At 46.0% G+C, this 20,493-nt stretch overlaps 1 protein-coding gene across 3 annotated transcripts in view; it reads right to left on the reverse strand.

Moving 5' to 3' along the window:
• Positions 1-20,493, reverse strand: part of LOC140391915 (protocadherin Fat 4-like) — a 264,299-nt gene that overhangs the window by 36,892 nt on the left and 206,914 nt on the right. For all 3 annotated transcript variants that reach the window (XM_072476961.1, XM_072476960.1, XM_072476962.1), the window contains exon 13: positions 8,961-9,085. In XM_072476961.1, coding sequence (XP_072333062.1) covers positions 8,961-9,085 — 125 coding nt within the window. The remainder of the gene's footprint in view (positions 1-8,960; positions 9,086-20,493) is intronic.

A 20,493-nucleotide genomic window follows, 5' to 3' on the forward strand; every position in this document is an offset into this window, starting at 1 on the left:
CTTATTAATTTGCTCTGAATTCCAGGTCTGTAATTGAACATACAATCATTTTATAAGTTGATCATTTTAATATTGGGAAATAAGCTGAAGAATTTTAAGAACAGAAAATGCAAAAGTCCCACCCTTCTCTTTCCCAGCTCATCTGCGACCGAAGCCCTCGTTCATGCTTTTGGCGCTCCCAGACTTGCCTATTCCAATGGTTTGAAGTTGGTCTCCCATTTTTTATCTTCTGTACAGCTCACCTGAAGCTCCACTGTCTGAGTCATGAGTTGCATAATGTCCCAGTCACCCATTACCCCCACTCTTGCTGGCCTGCATTGATCATAATAGGAGCAGGACTAGGTCATTCAGCCCATCGGGCCTGCTCCTCCAGTCAATATGATGATGCTGATCTAATTGTGGTCTTAACTCCACTCTACTGCCTGTCCCTCGACTCATAACCCTCGACTCCCTTATTGATCAAAAATCTGTCTAATTCAGCCTTGAATATCTGCAATGGCCCAGCTTCCACAGCTCTCTGTGGAAGGGAATCCTAAAGATTAATGATCCTCTAAGTCCAAAGATGTGCAGGTTAGGTGGATTGGCCATGCTAACTTGCCCTTAGTGTCCAGAATTGCCCTTAGTGTTGGGTGGGGTTACTGGGATAGGGTGGAGGTGTTGACCTTGGGTAGGGTGCTCTTTCCCAGGGCCGGTGCAGACTCAGGGGGCCGAATGGCCTCCTTCTGCACTGTAAATTCTATGATAATCTATGATTAATCTAGGACAAAGGTTCGGCACAACATCGTGGGCCGAAGGGCCTGTTCTGTGCTGTATTTTCTATGTTCTAATGAACTTCCTCCTCATCTCAGTCTTAAATGGGAGAGCCCTTATTTCAAAACTGTACCCTCTAGTTCAACATTCCTCGACAAGGGGAGGTATCCTCTCAGCATCCACCTTGTCAAGCCCCTCAGAATCTAACATGTTTCAATAAGATCACCTCGTATTTTTCTAAATTCCAATGAATACAAGCCCAAACTTCTCAACTTTTTCCATAGAATCCATAGAATCCCCACAGTGCAGAAGGAGGCCATTCGTCCCATCGAGTCTGCGCCAACCGTCCGAAAAAGCACCATACCTAGGCCCAATCCAACACCCTATCCCTGTAACCCTACTTAACCTGCACATTTTTGGACACTAAAGGGTAATTAAAAAAAAAATTCAGAGCACCTAATTATTTTTTTCCAAATAAGGGGCAAGTTAGTGTGGCCAATCCATCTATCCTGCACATCTTTGGGTTGTGGGGGCGAAACCCATGCAGACACGGGGAGAATGTGCAAACTCCACACGGACAGTGACCCGGGGCCGGGATTGAACCCAGGTCCTCAGCGCCGTAGGCAGCAGTGCTAACCTCTGCGCCACCGTGCCCCCCCATTAAAGGATAAATTAGCATGGCCAATCCACCTAACATTTTCTCATAATCCTTTCATCCCAGGAATCAGCCCAGTGAACCTTCCCTGAATTGCCTCCAATGCAATAATATCCTTCCTTCAGTAAGGAGAGCAAAAACCAGTAGCGCAAGCAGTTGGGAGAGAGATCACCTGAGTGAGGCTCAGCCAGAGTGAGTATATTTGGGAATTTGGAACAAACTGGGAATTGAACTGAAAGTGGTCTTCCCCTGCTGCAGGAGTAGACACTACAAGGGAGCAAGCTGCTTGGTTGGTAGTGGGCAAGTTATTTTTCTCAAACTTAAAGCTAAGGAAAGGTAAGAGTTCTAGCTTTTTAAAAAATAACTTAAATAATTTTCTACTTGGAATAAATATAATGTAAGAGTCTTTTAACTACAAGTATGAGTGGGGAGCTCAGCCCCGTGGTTTGCACAGAAATTCTTAGACACACCTTGCATTCTGGATGACCACATTTGCAGGAAGGTTTGACCAGCTTGAGAGCTGGATTTCAGAACTTGAATATCGGCTCGAGGCACTGGGATGTACCCGCTAGGGAGGCTGAGAGGTTGGTCGATAGCACAGTTTTAGACGTGGTCATCCCACAGAGAGGGAAGGGGTAATCACCAGTCAGAGGAAGATGGGCTCGCAGGTAGTCAAGAAACCCCCACAGTGTATCTCAATCAAGAACCATTTTCTGTGTTGGAAATGGTGAGAGTGACAGTTCCGGTGGCGAGTGCGGCCAGAGCCAAGTTCACAGCACTGTGGATGGTTCAGCTAATAATAATAATAATCTTTATTAGTGTCACAAGTAGGCTTACATTAACACTGCAATGAAGTTACTGTGAAAATCTCCTAATCGCCGCACTCCGTCGCCTGTTCGGGTACACCGAGGGAGAATTCAGAATGTCCAATTCCCCTAACAAGCACGTCCTTCGGGACTTGTGGGAGGAAACCGGAGCACCTGGAGGAAACCCACGCAGACACGGGGAGAACGTGGAGATTCTGCACAATAGTGGTAGGAAACTCAACAGTGAGGGTTGCAGATGTGTCTCCAGGGATGGTGTCCTCCATGGTGCCAAGGATGTGATTGAATGGCTGCAGAGCATTCTGAAAGGGGAGGATGAACAGTCAGAGGTCATGGTTCACATTGGTACCAACAACATTGGTAGAAAGATGCATGAGGTCCTGCAGCAAGAATCTAGGGAACTTGGTAGCAGATTGTAAAGCAGGACTTTAAAGGTTGTAATCGCTGGATTACTCCTGGTGCCACGTGCTAGTAAGTATAGGAATAGGAGGATACGGCAAATGAATGTGTGGCTGAAGAGATGGTGCAGGAGGGCTGATTTTAGTCTCCTCGATCACTGGGTCTGTTTCTGGGGAAGGTGGGACCTATACAAGTTAGATGGGTTGCACCTAAACTGGAACGGGACCAACATCCTGGCAGGTTGGTTGGCTAATGCTGGAGGGGTATTTTAAACTAATTTGGCAGGTGATGGGTTAAGGACTAGAGGAACAGCAAAGGGTGATGAACAGCCAAATATAAAAAAAATAAGTCTTCTGGAAAGCAGAGCAAAGATAGACATGTTAAGGCACAAGGGAATGTGGGAAAGTTGGGTGGCATTTATTTTAGTGCAAGGAGTGTTACAGATAAAGCAGATGAACTAAGGTTGTTGATTAACACATGGAAATATGGTAATATTGCTATCACAGAGAAATGGTTGAAGAAGGGACAGGACTGACAGCTGAATATTCTGATGTACAGAATATGAGAGAGGGGGGTGTAAAATAATAATAATAATAATAATCTCTTATTGTCACAAGTAGGCTTCAAAGAAGTTACTGTGAAAAGAGGTGATGTTGCAATATTAATCAAGGAGTCAATTACTTCAGTGAGGAGGAATGATATCTTAACAGGCTCCTCAATTTATACCATATGGGTGGAAGTTAAAAACCAAAACGGGGCTATCACTTTGCTGGGAGTATACTATATGCCCTCAGACAGTCAGGGAGAGATACAAGAGCAGATATGTAGGCAAACCTCACAGAAGTCTAAAAACAGTAGTGTAATAATAGTAGGGATTTCAGTGGGCAGAGGAGGCAGAATTCTTAAAGTTCAACCAGGAGTTTTTTGAGTCAGCATGTGGAAAGTACTAGAAGAGAGGCAGCAGTACTTGACCTAATTTTAGGGAATGTAACTATGCATGTGGTCGAAGTGTCAGTGGGGATACATTTTGGTGATAGTAGGTGAGATCTCCCAAGTGTTCATGCCAGCGGGATCTGCGATCCACCTATCCTGCACATCTTTGGACTGTGGGAAGAAACTCCCGGAGCACCTGGTGGAAACCCAGGCAGACATGGGAAGAAAGTGCAATTTCCACACAGACACTCATCCGGGGCAGGAACTGAACCTGGGTCCCTGGTGCTGTGAAGCAGCAGTGCTAACCACTGTGCCACCATACCGCCCTATGTAGATCATTAATAGTTGAGAACACAGAACTGATCCTATCCTTTTGGACTCCACTAGTTACAATTTACCAACCTGAAAGTGACCCATTATCCTGCCTCTCTGTTTCCTGTTAGTTCGCTAATGCTTTATCCATGTAATATCTTAGCGCAAACAAGCTTTCATCTTGTGTAGTAACCTTTTATGTGGCACTTTATAAAATGTCTTTTAGAAATTCAAATACACTACATCTACTGGTTCCCATTTATTCATTCTGCTCGATACATCATTAAAGAATTCTAATAAATTTATCAAACATTATTTTCCTATTGTACAACCATGCTGACTCTACGTGAATGTACTATGATACTCTAAAAGTCCTGTCATTGTTTCCTTCATAATGACACCCAGCATTCTGAATTTGCTCTGAATGCTGTGATCATTCAAAGAGCACTTAATGCTGTCTTTTTAGCATGTTTCCCTACTCTGACCTTATTTGCTTGTGCACTCTTATGTTTGTACACTCTGTCCCTTCCTGACACACTCTGGTTATTATTACTCATATCCTTATCCTGCAATATCGCCCTAACTAACTATCTAAAACGCTCCTCACATGAACCCTGCCCATTTTAAAGCCCTCTCCATAGCCCTGGTTCTCCGACACTGCTCCGAAACTTTCCCAAAGATACAGCTCTCTCTTTCCCCAGTACATCAAAACACATTTCTCCCGCACCAACCTTTCAGCACTCAACTCTCTGATCTTACTTGTCTTATTGGCTCTCAGCCCAGTGATACATGAAATTTAAAACTTTCATCCTCATTTTCAAATCCCTTCATGGTCTCACCCCCTCCCTACCCCGGTAACTTCCTCCAGCCCTAAACAGCCAAAAGTCCACCATCCTCCAAATCTTCCTTGTTTCTTACGCATCTTGTTCCCCTTTTGGTAGCTACGCCTTTGAGTGTTTTGGCCCAAAGCTCTTGAATCCACTCTTAAATCTCTGTACCCCTCTGCCCTTTAAAATGTATTTTGGTCACCTGTTCCAATATATTCTTATGTGGCTCAATGTCAAATGTTGTCTGATAATGGTCCTGTGAAGCAGCTGGGGACATTGCACTTTGTTAAAGGCACTATACAAATGCAAGTTGTTGTTGCGAGCACCATGGGATAACTCCTTCAGCCAACCAGGCAGCCAGATGTGGCAGTGGATACCAGTCAGAAAGAATGGAAGTCCTGAATTTTTTGTTGTGGTAAATTTACATCACTCACACGTCACCTTCAGAAATAGGTATACCAGGATTTGGTCTCGGGTGTTTATTGAATTAACTGAGTTCACGGAGGTTGACATTAAAGGGTTACATTACCCCAAGTTAGAGGGCCAAAATCAGGCAGGGCTTCTGGTCATGATTGGTATCCAGCAACTCATGCTGTGATCTTATGTGGTCATTAATTTAGGCCATGTATGGAGTTTGCAGGTACTTAGGAACAAAGGTCAGCCATTCAGCCCTTCAACCTGCTTCCCCATACTATTAAACAACGGCTGATTTGTACCTCAACTCCAATTACTTGCCCTTTTTCCATATTCCTTCTCCTTATCTAACAAAACTCTTATCAATTCCAGTCTTTAAAATTCCAATTGACCCAGTAACCATAGCCATTTCTTCCCAGCTCTTTAACTTTGGTTTACATGCTACGAGTTATGCCATCTCTAGACCCAACCAAGGGTGCACCAAGAGTTGGGAATAATTATGCAAGTAAGGTTAAACTGTGAGATGAAGATTCAGACATGTATTAAGAGTAATGCTAAGCAAATGAATACTGATTTATACACTTGCAGATGAAAAATGGACATTTGAGGCCCCGTGATGGCCCGACGCCAGCGTAAAAAGCGACGCGAACCACTCCGTCGTAAGGCCGACCGGAAGTTGCGGAATCCTCACTGTTGTTGTGGTTGGCGCCGCACCAACCGGCGGCGAAGGGCCGGCACGAGTTAGCGCATGCGCAGAACCGCCGGCGTGGTTCCGTGCATGCGCAGACCGGCCGGCGTATTCTACCTCATGCGCGGGGGGGGGGTCTTCTCCGCACCAGCCATGGCGGAGCCCTACAGAGGCCGGCGCGGAAGGAAGGAGTGCCCCCACGGCACAGGCCCGTCTGCAGACTGATAGGCCCTGATCGTGGGCCAGGCCACCGTGGGGGCTGATCCCCCCGCGCGCCCCCGAGTACCGCACCAGCCGGCCTACCAGCCAGGTCCCGCTGCCAACGACCACTGACCGGCGCGGCGTGAACCCCTCCCCCGCTCGAAAACCAGCGCAGGAGAATATGGCAGCCGGCGTCGGAGCGGGATTCACGCCGTCCCCCGGGGATTCTCCGACCCGGCGGGGGGTTGGAGAATCCCGCCCTTGGTCTCTCCCCTGTGAGCCTTTTAGAGACAGCCTTGTCCTTTTGAAGCTGGGTTGCCAAAGCTGCACACAACATTCCAAAATGACCTCAGGAATTTCTTATGAGAGTTTAGGATAATTTTGCTTCATCCTGTCGTCAAGATATATCCAATACTTGGCTAGTCTTTCTGAACTGAATGCAGCATCATATAGGAGGGAAAATATCAGTGGTCAATCAATAATCACACCCAAATCTCTTTCCTGTTTTACTACTGTCAGCAGACAATGCTTTGTACGTTCTATTCTCATGTTCATTAACTCATATTTCTATCCTGACAAGTCAATTTGCCATTTTTCAGTCCATTCGCTTAATTGGTTCTCAATCCACTTATTAAGCTAGCCACATTACTAATAGGTGGATAAGTCATTATCTGAAGGATAGGAAGCAATTAAGGAAATGATGGTGGGCTAGCGAGATGTAAAGAGTTGAGTACTGCAGGGATTGGTGCCTGTTGTTTCTGGCCCATGTAAATAATTTGCACACAGAAATGAAGGGGGCTCCTGAATGAAGCCAATGAGAAAACCAGAGTGATTCCTGTTGGCACTGGAGTGAACCTGATGTGCCATGCACTTTGAAAGTCTTTTTACCATGATCTGGCTTTTCATGCCATCCCATGGCACATAGTAAATTTTTAAAAGAAGATTGGAGTTTTCGTTGGAGGGGGCGGTTTAGGCTGAGCTGCAGGGGCTCAGGTCAGGGGTCTTACCTCGGCTAGGATCATTTGGCTGGTCTTCCCACCTGTAGCCTTTACACCCTTTAAACTGCCTGTCAGCATGCCAAATTCAAAGATCATAGAATTTATTTGATCATAGCATTTACAGTGCAGAAGGAGGCCATTCGGCCCATCGAGTCTGCACCGGCTCTTGGAAAGAGCACCCTACTGATGCCCACACCTCCACCCTATCCCAGTAACCCAGTAACCCCACCTCACTTTTTGGACACTAAGGGCAATTTACCATTGCCCCTATTCACCTAACCTGCACATCTTTGGATTGTGGGAGGAAACCAGAGCACCCGGAGGAAACCCACGCAGACACGGGGCGAACGTGCAGACTCTGCACAGACAGTGACCCAAGCCGGGAATCGAACCTGGGACCCTGAGCTGTGAAGCAACTGTGCCAGCCACTGCCGTTATCTGTGGCATGAAGGTAAAAGTATTCCCTTTAATGAGGTAGAAACCTTTGAAATGTTTTTTTCAGTCAGTTTCACTGCCCTTTAAAGTATTGAAGCCTCTCTGCAAGCTTAGAAACCTAAAAACTTTGAACTTCATTGTTTACACTCAATATCATGGGCCATTATTTCATTGACAGGTCCAGGCAGTTTCAAAGGGAGGATTACTGGTCCTTATTTATTTATTATTTAAAAATCCAATTAAGAGACAATTTAGCATGGCCAATCCACCTAACCTGCACATCTTTGGGTTGTGGGGGTGAGACCCACGCAGACACAGGAGAATGTACAAACTGTACATGGATGGTAACCCGGGGCCGGGATTGAACCCGGGTCCTCGGCGCTGTGAGGCAGCAGTGCTAACCGTTAGGGCACCCTGTACTGCCCTAACTGTTGTTTATTTATTTAGTTCTATAGGGATCCATTAATTCTGAGGAGAAATTCTTTTTAACAAGTGCTTTCTGCTATGAAAAAATAGGAAGTGAAAACATTTAACCTCTTTTGATATATTAGGGAGCTGCCAATTATAGCAAAAGTGTTTATAAACATTGTGGTTAGCATCAAAACAGGGTAATTGAGATGCATCCCAGCGTGAAGGGAAAGGTAAATAGACAATCCACCAAGCAGCTGTCGCTGACACATCAAATTGTCAATCACTGGCTCATGAAAGGTATTGTTGTGTTAAATTGAATGGAAGTTTTGCATTTCAAAGACTGTCAGGGTATTTGAAACTGGTATTTATGGAAGAAGGGATTGCAACAGAATCTGACAACCTCTCCACCATGCATATATTTGCATGCTTACAGTGTGAGACCCACACCAGGGCCCACTCCCAGCGCCAACGAAGACCAGCCCCGATTCCCCGCTGGCGGGAGAACTGTGTTGTTGGCTGACTTGCTTAGGGACCTTGTTGGTTTTGCACCAACTGTCTTGAACGAAGATTCTCCTGAGCACTTCTTAATCAGGCTTGATCCCAAATTGCAGTTATACTCCAAACAATGTCAAATCAGTGCAGTGACCAACAACCTTTTCAATTGCTGGAAAGCCAGAACAGGGTTGGACTTTGGAGCCAGAGGTTGTCATTTTTAATTGGTGGGAAATAGAGAGTTAAATTGAATGGTGTGTAAAATGAAAGGTTGAACTGAAGTTGCCTATTTCCTGCCTTGCGGGTTGGGTTACACTTGTCCCCATCATGTTAATTTTGCATTAGTGTGAATGTGACAAAATAATTGCACTATTGAAATTCTCATTTAGCGAGCAAAACTTTGGTCTACTACATATGTCGCTAAAGCAAATGTTTTAGAACCTCTAGCTGTTGTCCCACTTTCCACTATGTCCTTATCTGTTGTACATGGCAATAGGTGTTTAAATAAATAAATGTTAAGCATTAATATACTACTACAGTAAATGTTGTATTATAGGTACTATTTATCATTACAATATTCTCTTTTTGGCCATTGCAGTAGGAATAGTTATAAAAACCTACCTTTTTCACAGTGGGGTCCAGTAAAGCCTTCAGGGCACTGGCACAAGTAGAAAGACCAACGGTCCAGGCAAACTCCACCATTCAGACATGTTTGATCCTGACAAATGCTGTCCAAACGAGGACAACTGTAGAAACAGAGAAACAATGAAAACCTCAAGGCTGGAAATAGGTTTGGGTTGTCTGCCTTTCACCATGCTGGCAATTGTTACTGTTGATGGAATTCTCTTCAAGGCTTGTCCATTTCGGCCTTGAAAAGATGGAAGCTGCTTACCCCTATAACAAATCAGAGTAAGTGATTCCAAAATCTAACCTTACGGACTAAAGACAGGAGTAGGCCACTCGGCCCCCTGAGCCTGCTCCTCCATTCAGTAAGATCCTGGCTGATCTGATTGTAGCCCCAACCTCACGTTCCCACCTACCCATGAGATAACCTTTCACCCCTGTAGACCAGGTGGTCACGCGGGTGTTGCGATGTCACAGTGCAAAGGGGATCTCGTGTCGGGAGCTCTTCCCGAGCGGGGGCAGAAACACAGCATTAAAGGCTGCACAGTTGCTGTTAATAAACATCTACTGTTGTTAGTCCCAGTTATTGGAACACAATGCTTCTACAACCCCCTTGCCGATCACAAAGTGTCTACCTCTGGTTTAAAACGTCCACTGCCTTTTGAGGAAGGGAATTCCCTGAACTAGTGACTGGAGCAGTAATTGGAAGCAAAGGGGGCTGGAATTTGCAAGCGGACACCAAGCTGTTGTAATCTGCAGCTGGTTCCACTCAGTTCCAAACTATCAGATCATGAATCCACCATGATTGAATCATACCAGTCTCCCTCCTCACATACCCTGGAAAGTCAACTCATAAAAGCACTTTAACTAGGCACCAGAGGCTCACAACGAGACAAGAAGCTATTAAATCCACATTGCTGTTTGAGATCTTAGAATGTAGACACTGTAGTCCCGATTTACACCACGGTGGAGAACTGAAATAGCAGAGCTGCCCACCATTTGTAGGTCCCGAGTCCGGCCACGGCACATCGCATTTTCACCATAGCTCAGGTCTGTTCCAAGCAATCATTTGACGCAGGCAGCTGGCCATTTAAATTAGCCGCTGCTTCCCCGCCAGATGGATTTTGATGGCCAACGTGTGGATCCCAAAGTGTTCAAAGTAAGAAGAGGTCTGAACTTGGCATATTTCTTTATTGAGGTCGGGTACCACTGTGGAATTTTCCTTAAAGTTTTATTCACAGCCCCAGAAATGGCACAAAATAAATTCCAATTGTCTTCCCTTAGCCGAAGGGAGAAGGAGGGTGGGGCTCCTGGTCTTGGTGGAACCAGGGGGACCAGTACAAACCGGACGGTCTGTACCTGGGCAGGACTGGAACCAATGTTTAAACTAACGTGGCAGGGGGATGGGAACTGATGCAGGAAGTCGGAGGGAAGTAAAACGGGGCCAGAAACAAAAAGCAGTAAGGGGGAAAGTGTAAGGCAGAGAAGCCATAGTCAAAAATCAAAAAGGGCCACAGTACAGGGTACAGTGACTGAGGAGAGTGAAAAGGGAGGTGGTCAATGCAGGATTGAGGGTGTTGTACCTAAATGCACGCAGTATACGGAACAAGGTAAATGAGCTTGTTGCGCAAATTGAAATTGGCCGGTACGATGGTGTGGGCATCACAGAGTCATGGCTGCAAGGGGATCAGGGCTGGGATCTAAATATCCAAGGATATGTGTCCTACCGAAAGGACAGGCAGATGGGCAAAGGGGCTGGGGTTGCATTGTTAGTAAGGAATGAAGTTAAATCGATAGCAAGTAGCGATATAGGATCAGAAGGCATAGAATCTGTGTGGGTAGAGTTGAGGAATCGCAAAGGTAAAAACACCCTGATGGGAGTTATGTACAGGCCCCCAAGCAGTAGTCAGGATGTGGGGCAGAAAATAAATCAGGAGATAGAAAAGGCATGTGAAAAAGGCAATATTACAATAATCATGGGGGACTTCAATATGCAGGTGGACTGGGAAAATCAGGTTGGTAGTGGATCCCAAGAAAAGGAATTTGTGGAATGCCTAAGAGATGGTGTTTTGGAGCAGTTTGTGACAGCCGACTAGAGAACAGGCAATTCTGGTTTAGTGATGTGTAATGAGGCAGACTTGATTAGGGAACTTAAGGTGAAGGAACCCTTAGGGAGCAGTGACCACAATATGATAGAATTTATCCTGCAGTTTGAGGGGGAGAAGCTACAATCAGATGTAACGGTATTACAATTAAATAAGGGTAACTACAAAGACATGAGGGAGGAGCTGGCCAGAGTTGATTGGAAAAGGAGCCGAGCAGGGAAGACAGTGGAACAGCAATGGCAGGAATATTTGGAGGTTATTCGGGAGGCAGAACAGAAATTCATCCCAAGGAGGGGGAAACATGCTAAGGGGAGGACGAAGCATCCATGTCTGATGAGGGAAGTCATGTACAGCATAAAAGAAAAATAAAAAGCATACAAAATGGCGAGGATTACTGGGAAGCCACAGGATTGGGAAGCCTTTAAAAGCAAGCAGAGGGCAACTAAAAAAGCATAAGGGGGGAGAATATGAAATATGAGTGCAAGCTAGCTAGTAATATTAAAGAAGATAGGAAGAGTTTTTTTCAATATATAAAAAGTAAGAGAGAGGCAAAAATAGACATTGGACCACTGGAAAATGTGGCTGGAGAAGTAATAATAGGAAACAAAGAAATGGCAAACAAACTGAATAGTTAATTTGCATAAGTCTTCACGGCGGAAGACACCAGTGGGATTCCAGAGCTCCAGGAGAACCAGGGGGCAGAGGTGAGTGCAATGACCATTACTAAGGTGAAGGTTCTGGGGAAACTGAAAGGTCTGAAGGTGGATAGGTCACCTGGACCAGATGGACTACACCCCAGGGTCCTAAAAGAGATAGCTGAGTAAATTGTGGAGGCATTGGTGATGATCTTTCAGGGATCACTGGAGGCAGGAAGGGTCCCTGAGGACTGGAAAGTGGCTAATGTAACACCACTGTTTAAGAAGGGAGGGAGGCAGAAGACGGGAAATTATAGGCCGGTTAGCCTGACTTCGGTCATTGGTAAGATTTTAGAGTCTGTTATTAAAGATGAGATCACAAAGTACTTGGAAGTGCATGGTAAAATAGGACTGAGTCAGCACGGCTTTGTCAAAGGGAGGTCGTGTCTGACAAATCTGTTAGAGTTCTTTGAGGAGGTAACAAGGAAGTTAAACAATGGAGAACCAGTGGATGTGATTTATTTAGATTTCCAGAAGGCCTTTGACAAAGTCTGTTAAATAAGTTAAAAGCCCATGGTGTTCAGGGTAAGATCCTGGCATGGACAGAGGACTGGCTGACTGGCAGAAGGAAAAGAGTGGGGATGAAGGGGTCTTTTTTCAGGATGGCAGCCGGTGAATAGTGGTGTGCCTCAGGGGTCTGTGCTGGGACCACAACTTTTCACAATATACATTAATGATCTGGAAGAAGGAACTGAAAGCACTGTTGCTGAGGTTGCAGATGATACAAAGATCTGTAGAGGGACAGGTAGTATTGAGGAAGCAAGGGGGCTGCAGAAGGATTTGGACAAGCTAGGAGAGTGAACAAAGAACAAAGAACAAAGAAATGTACAGCACAGGAACAGGCCCTTCGGCCCTCCAAGCCCGTGCCGACCATACTGCCCGACTAAACTACAATCTTCTACACTTCCTGGGTCCGTATCCCTCTATTCCCATCCTATTCATATATTTGTCAAGATGCCCCTTGAATGTCCCTATCGTCCCTGCTTCCACCACCTCCTCCGGTAGTGAGTTCCAGGTACCCACTACCCTCTGTGTAAAAAACTTGCCTCGTACATCTACTCTAAACTTTGCCCCTCTCACCTTAAACCTATGCCCCCTAGTAATTGACCCCTCTACCCTGGGGAAAAGCCTCTGACTATCCACTCTGTCTATGCCCCTCATAATTTTGTATACCTCTATCAGGTCGCCCCTCAACCTCCTTCGTTCCAGTGAGAACAAACCGAGTTTATTCAATCGCTCCTCATAGCTTATGCCCTCCATACCAGGCAACATTCTGGTAAATCTCTTCTGCACCCTCTCTAAAGCCTCCACATCCTTCTGGTAGTGTGGCGACCAGAATCGAACACTATACTCCAAGTGTGGCCTAACTAAGGTTCTATACAGCTGCAACATGACTTGCCAATTCTTATACTCAATGCCCCGGCCAATGAAGGCAAGCATGCCGTATGCCTTCTTGACTACCTTCTCCACCTGTGTTGCCCCTTTCAATGACCTGTGGACCTGTACTCCTAGATCTCTTTGACTTTCAATGCTCTTGAGGGTTCTACCATTCACTGTATATTCCCTACCTGCATTAGCCCTTCCAAAATGCATTACCTCACATTTGTCCGGATTAAACTCCATCTGCCATCTCTCCGCCCAAGTCTCCAGACAATCTAAATCCTGCTGTATCCTCAGACAGTCCTCATCGCTATCCGCAATTCCACCAACCTTTGTGTCGTCTGCAAACTTACTAATCAGACCAGTTACATTTTCCTCCAAATCATTTATATATACTACAAAGAGCAAAGGTCCCAGCACTGATCCCTGTGGAACACCACTGGTCACAGCCCTCCAATGAGAAAAGCATCCCTCCATTGCTACCCTCTGCCTTCTATGGCCTAGCCAGTTCTGTATCCACCTTACCAGTTCACCCCTGATCCCGTGTGACTTCACCTTTTGTACTAGTCTACCATGAGGGACCTTGTCAATGGGCAATGAAGTGGCAAATAAAATACAATGTGGAAAAGTGTGAGGTTATGCACTTTGGAAGGAGGAATTTAGGCATAGACTATTTTCTAAATGGGAAGATGCTTAGCAAATCAGAAGCACAAAGGGACTTGGGAGTCCTTGTTCATGATTCTCTTAAGGTTAATGTGTAGGCTCAGTCGGCAGTTAAGAAGGCAAATGTAATGTTAGCATTCATGTCAAGAGGGCTAGAATACAAGACCAGGGATGTACTTTTGAGGCTGTATAAGGCTCTGGTCAGACCCCATTTGGAGTATTGTGAGCAGTTTCGGGCCCCGTATCTAAGTAAGTATGTGTTGGCCTTGGAAAGGGTCCAGAGGGGGTTCACAAGAATGATCCCTCGAATGAAGAACTTGTCGTACGAGGAATGGTTGAGGACTCTGGGTCTGTACTCATTGAAGTTTAGAAGGCTGAGGGGGGAACTTATTGAAACTTACAGGATAAGGCGAGGCCTGGATAGAGTGGACGTGGAGAGGATGTTTCCACTTGTAGGCAAAACTAGAACCAGAGGACACCATCACAGACTAAAGGGATGATCCTTTGAAACAGAGATGAGGAGGAATATTTTCAGCCGGAGAGTAGTGAATCTGTGGAACTCTTTGCGCAGTAGGCTTACAAGGCCAAATCACTGAGTGTCTTTAAGACAGAGATAGATAGGTTCTTGATTCAAAAGGGGATCAGGGGTTATGGGGAGAAGGCAGGAGAATGGGGATGAGAAAATATCAGCTATGATTGAATGGTGGAGCAGACTTGATGGGCCGAGTGGCCTAATTCTGTTCCTATGTCTTATGGTCTTGCATTGGTGTCCCTTCTGACTCCAGAGAAGGAAGATGCCCTGCAAGGCAACACAAAATCAGCCCTCACCCTTGTTCCTCTTGATGGCATGTCAAGGTGGACCTCAGCCTGCTGCCCCCATTATTACTGGTAAGAACCACCTTCGTAATGTTATCATTCGTTTTGAGCTCTCTAGTATACAAACACATACCAAGTCATGTACAAGTTTAAGTAAATAAATTCAAAAAGTGTTCAAATGTGCTATACACACTGTGAAAGTGAAAACACGGTGAACCCATTAGTGCTGTAGACTGGAAGGCACCCTGCACACACGCACACTCCTATGAAGTGACCCCTCTGTTGCCTCAGCGGAGATGAAGACAGGCTACTCACTTTTTAGTCTAAACGTTAATGAAGAGTGTGGTGGCCTACCTTGCCATGCTTTGGGGGACCCCTTCAGATTCCGGCCTCTGCATGGGCAGCATTGACACAACTGCAGCAGATGAGGGCTCTGGCAGCGGGCTGGGGAGGTGGAGGAAGTTGAGGGTGCTGAGGAGCTCCTGGAACCCTCACCATCCTCAGTGACCTGCGCAGCCCTGGGTTGGCCTTCAGGTAGGGTTGATGGGGCTGGCTATCGGTGGGTACCAGTCATTCATTGCAGCAGCTGTTGTGCCAACAGCATGACCATTGTGTTAAGGAAACACAGCTCTTCGGACATTCCACGGATGTCAATGCCCCTACTCTGAGCGGACTGCACCAGGCCACTGAAGGAGGCTTACACCCTTTTCTGCTGGGATACTGCTCTTACATCCTCTCTGAGTGTTGTTACATAAGTCTCTCCATGTGATCGTCCAATTTCTCATGGTCGGTGGTCATGTGGTTGAGCTCCTGGGACAATGTGGAATTTATTATGGCAATGGACTCTTCCATTCATAGATTTCATGGAATAGAATTTACAGTGCAGAAGGAGGCCATTCGGCCCATCGAGTCTGCACCAGCTCTTGGAAAGAGCACCCTACCCAAGCCCACACCTCCACCCTATCCCCATAACCCAGTAACCCCACTCAACACTAAGGGCAATTTTGGACACTAAGGGCAATTTAACATGGCCAATCCACCTAACCTGCACATCTTTGGACATTGGGGAGAAACCGGAGCACCCGGAGGAAACCCACGCACACACGGGGAGGATGTGCAGACTCTGCACAGACAGTGACCCAAGCCGGAATCGAACCTGGGACCCTGGAGCTGTGAAGCAATTGTGCTAACCACTATGCTACCATGCTGCCCGAGTCATTCAGAATCCTGGAGCTCGCACTGTCTCAGGGAGCTCCAGCAGATGCCCACACATCTGCTGCTGATTATCTAAACACTGTGCCCTAATAGATGACTCCCGAGGCTCCACATTCCTGCCCACTGGAGCATCATCATGTCTTCCCTCTATCCTCCGAAGAGACTGTGCGTGATATCTCTCACTCTGTCACCTTCTCCTGCACTCTGGTGCGGTGTCCACATCTGCTAGTTCAGGACTAGTATAATGTGACCCTGTCAACCCGGACATCTCTTCCTCCTCTTAATGCTGGATAGATAACCTGACCCAGGGGACGTAGTTTTGAGGGAGCAGAGCTGGGAGCTGTTGAGACACAAAAGGAGTTATTTAGGTGTCACCCTTCTTATAGTGAAAGCGCTGCCTGGTGTGCACCATTGCCTTTGCTCCACTTTATCTTCCATGTGATGTTATTTAATGACTCACAGTGCCGCAGGGTATCTTGCAACAATCGTCCCATGTGCTGATTCTGTTGTAGAGAAACATTATGCAGCTTGCAGCACATGATGATACTCTCTGTGGATCTTTCTAGAAGAAGCCAGCAAATGTGTCCGAAAATCATTGAGGTAGAAATTGCTGTGCATTGCTGCTGTTTTGTAGGTGTAAAATGGGTATTTTATCAATTCAGCAATGAACGAGATTGCAAACAATCTGTACAGGGATGGTCCCATGGCTTTATTCATGGGATCCATTTCCAAGGGGTCCCAGATGGATACCAAAAGAGATTGAAGAAGCAAGAAGTGTAACAGCAAACCCCTCTTGGAAATTAGCCTCTGATGAGTGGACCAGGAACCACCAACTGCACTGTTTAGAATTCCTCCATGGCCCTGGCGATCACCAATCTGAGGTAGGTTTTGACAATACTTTAATGAAAAGAAATGTTCCTGTGTGAAAGAAATGCATTCTTGACTGGAGCACAACCATTGCAGTCCAAATGGCCACTCCCCCATCTCCCATAATGCACTCCACCCACCTCCCAACAATACTTACCTAAGGGATATTGTCAACAAAACAGACAGCCTGGAATTGAAATCCTCACTCAGGCCCGGCCACTACAGGCAGCTCGTGAGAATATGACCCGAGGATCGTGTCTATCTGCCCTCAGGTCTCTCCATTTCAGCGTGTGCTGGGCAGCACGGTGGCGCAGTGGGTTAGCACTGCGGCCTCACGGCGCTGAGGTCCCAGGTTCGATCCCGGCTCTGGGTCACTGTCCGTGTGGAGTTTGCACATTCTCCCAGTGTTTGCGTGGGTTTCGCCCCCACAATCCAAAAATATGCAAGCTAGGTGGACTGGCCACGCTAAATTGCCCCTTAATTGGAAAAAATTAATTGGGTACTCTAAATTTTTAAAAAAAGATTTCAGTGTGTGCTGACCACTGACAGCAGGCCCTGACTAATTCATGTTGCATCTCTTTGAATCCTCTTCTCTCTACTGCAGCCAGATTGAGCAGAAATTCCAATTGCAAAGAACAGAAGTTTGTGAAATTTCTGTGTCGGGTAAGGCAATATTTTCAACAACTAAGCTATCAGTCATTTAACACAATAGTACCACATATATAGATGTTGATCATATAATTTACAGATAATAAACTGCAAATTATTTCTCAATTATGTCGCAATCAGTAATTCTTCAGTGTGAATATCATCATATTTCAAGGACTTTGTCCCAGCACAAAATCAATTACTCTCCTCATACTGACTTCCTAAAATCGCCAACATATATTTAGGATTATAGCATTGTGGCCATAACGCCAGTGGGAATGGCATAATATAAATGTGAAGCTACTTTTATGATTGTGCATCTTTAGTTTCAATTCCAGGAAGATGATACGAGTCACCCTACTCCCCAGGATTCCATTAATAAGGGGTTGAATTGGATGGACCACAAAATCGGGCGTGAGGATCACATTGCACAATTACCTTGCTCCCGATGCAGGCAGCAAGCAAACTTTGTGTTGTCTCCTCGTGTTACATGATTGTGGCATGCAGCCCAGCATTGAATGCGCTGCTGCGTGGATGGCTGAAAACCCAATGTTCATGCGAGGCTCGCAGCAGTTCAAGCTAGCCTGTACCCACTTAAAGACAAGATGCAACTCTGTCAGTAGGAGAAACTTGAGGAAGAAGGGAAGAAATGGGGGAAGGAACAGAAATGGCACAAAAGGCCATGGAGCACACCTCCTGGTTGCCATGCTGGAGGAGAGCGGTCCTCTAACCCTCAGAGGACTGGGAGGCTCTCAAGTACTGAGAGCAGGTGCAGTGAGAGCAGGTGGCCATTGTAGTGATATGCATCACTGTAAATACACAAGGGCTTAATGTAAATACACTACAACTAAGTAAACACTAGAGGGAGCACCAGAGACATCATGACATGCAGACATACAGCTAATGAGCACATAGAATAGGACACGACCAATGGGCAGTCAAGACACCCAGAGGTGACACTACCGCAAGGGGGCAACACATATAAAAGGACAGGGCACACATGCTCTTTCTCTTTCCACAGGCGACACTCAGAGAGAAGTACAGGGGCAGATCGGAAGCATCACACCCAGAACCGCATGGCTTAGAGCAGACTGGTTAGTTAGACTGAGTTACTATAGCAAGATTAGCAGGAGAGTCGAACTCAAGTAGGAGAATTGTTAACTGTTCAATAAATGTGTTAAACCTATCTCCAAGTCGGAACCTTCCTTTGTCAGAGCATACATCAAGGAAGCAGCTTAAGCTACATGAAGATGCATAACACAACATGGTACCAGTAGTGCCCTGTTGAATCTATATAGTTCAGCTCAAGATCCATGATTACCAGCAACAGCACCCAGGCAAGGTGTTCGAGATTCCGGTTCCTCAGCAGTTCAGGTACCACAGCAATCTCAGTGCCAACTGGCGTGCATTCAAACAGAGATTTGAGATTTACATGGTAGTATCCGACCTAGATGGCGTGGCGGATGCAGAGAAAATAAAGCTTCTGCTCAACATTGCGGGTGAAAGTGCAGCAGAAATCTTCAAGACCTTCAAGTACTCCAAAGGGCAAGACAAGATAGACTTCCAGACAGTCCTGGACAAGTTTGAAAACTACTGTGAGCTGAACACAAAAGAAATCGGTAAAACTGGAGCCTATACTCACCACGAGGCACAGGTAGGCTTGCTGCAGAAACAAACAGCAGTTTTGATTGGCAGCCATCTTGCAAAAAGAGCTATTGTTAACTGTTCAATAAATGTGTTAAACCTATCTCCAAGTCTGAACCTTCCTTTGTCAGAGCATACATCAAGGAAGCAGCTTATGCTACATGAAGAAGCATAACACAACAGCCATGGAAGTCAATGTAGTCCCGAGGACCTTGATGAGGCGTCACAAGACGTTCAATGACCTTACATGAGTGGTCAAGGTCAGTGAATGCGACCTTACATGCCGGATCATATCAACTGCACCATTTAACCCATTCATTATTCCACTCACCAAAATCCCTTCGCTCGCTTACCAACAATCTCTATCAACTATGACTCAAACTTCAGATCATCATCACGTGCTTATCACTGCCGAAAGCTGCAAACTAGCATCTCACTGCTTGCACACACTGCTCGCTATTCAACTGCAGCAGGTACATATTGACCAACTTGAACATATTGCACCACACTCACTGGAACCTGCCTCTCTCTTTTGCAGGACAAAGGCAGCCCATAATAGATGGCAGTAGCTAACTGGCAGGGACAGACCCGGCTTCTGTGCTGAGCCCGGTAGTACAGGCAATGCCAGGATTAATATACCCGCCTGTGGCACCTTCTCAAACCCAACCTCACCTGCATGTGGCCATCTGTTATGATATACAAGCAGCAACTGGTCTAACCATGCACACTGTTTCCCCAATCCTAGCTTTCCCTCATTCCAAACCTGCCTTGTGGCAACAAAGTCTGTGACTTAAGACCCTTAAGATTGGAGCTTTCTTATGCACTACTCAGAGAACTGCAGGCATATTGTCCTTGGCTCATGTAGTCTGCCCCAGAGGGTAAAGGTCCCCACAAGTTTGATTCCCCCTATTTGCTCTCTATTTGGTTGGAGCTCTTTCTTTCCTATCTGTCCCACTGCCGATCCTGCCTCTGTTCTTCTCCCTTCTGCTTCTGCCAGAGTGGAATTCGCTGAAGGACAACCATCATCATATCAGCCGTGGATTAGCAATGACACTCTGTGAGTCAGGAGGCCACAGGTTCAACGCCCAACCCAAATATGTAAACACGTAGGCTGACACATCAGTGTGCTGCTTAGGGAGTGCTGCACTGCCGACATGTCACCTTCTGGATGAAATGTTAATCACTCCGTTGGATTGTATCTCATGGCACTATTTATAGAAGAGTGGCATTCATCTAGTTTTGTGGTCAACATTTATCCCTCAACACAGCACTTGAATCATTTGTGCTATTTTGGCTCTGTTTCCATGTATTGTTTTGATTGCTGGACTGCTGCAGGAAGTCAGAGTCACGCCAGCTGCCTGGGAAGTGGCCAGTACCCATGAGTCACTGCAGGAGAAGTGAAACCTTATGCAGTTCATGAAGGCATCAGTCTTGTTGGCAGGGACACTGTTGGTCACATGTGTGGATTGGGTGACACCCTGCAATTCTGGGAATACT

Source organism: Scyliorhinus torazame, chromosome 15 (assembly GCF_047496885.1).
Source record: "Scyliorhinus torazame isolate Kashiwa2021f chromosome 15, sScyTor2.1, whole genome shotgun sequence".
NCBI classification, from domain to species: Eukaryota; Metazoa; Chordata; class Chondrichthyes; order Carcharhiniformes; family Scyliorhinidae; genus Scyliorhinus; species Scyliorhinus torazame.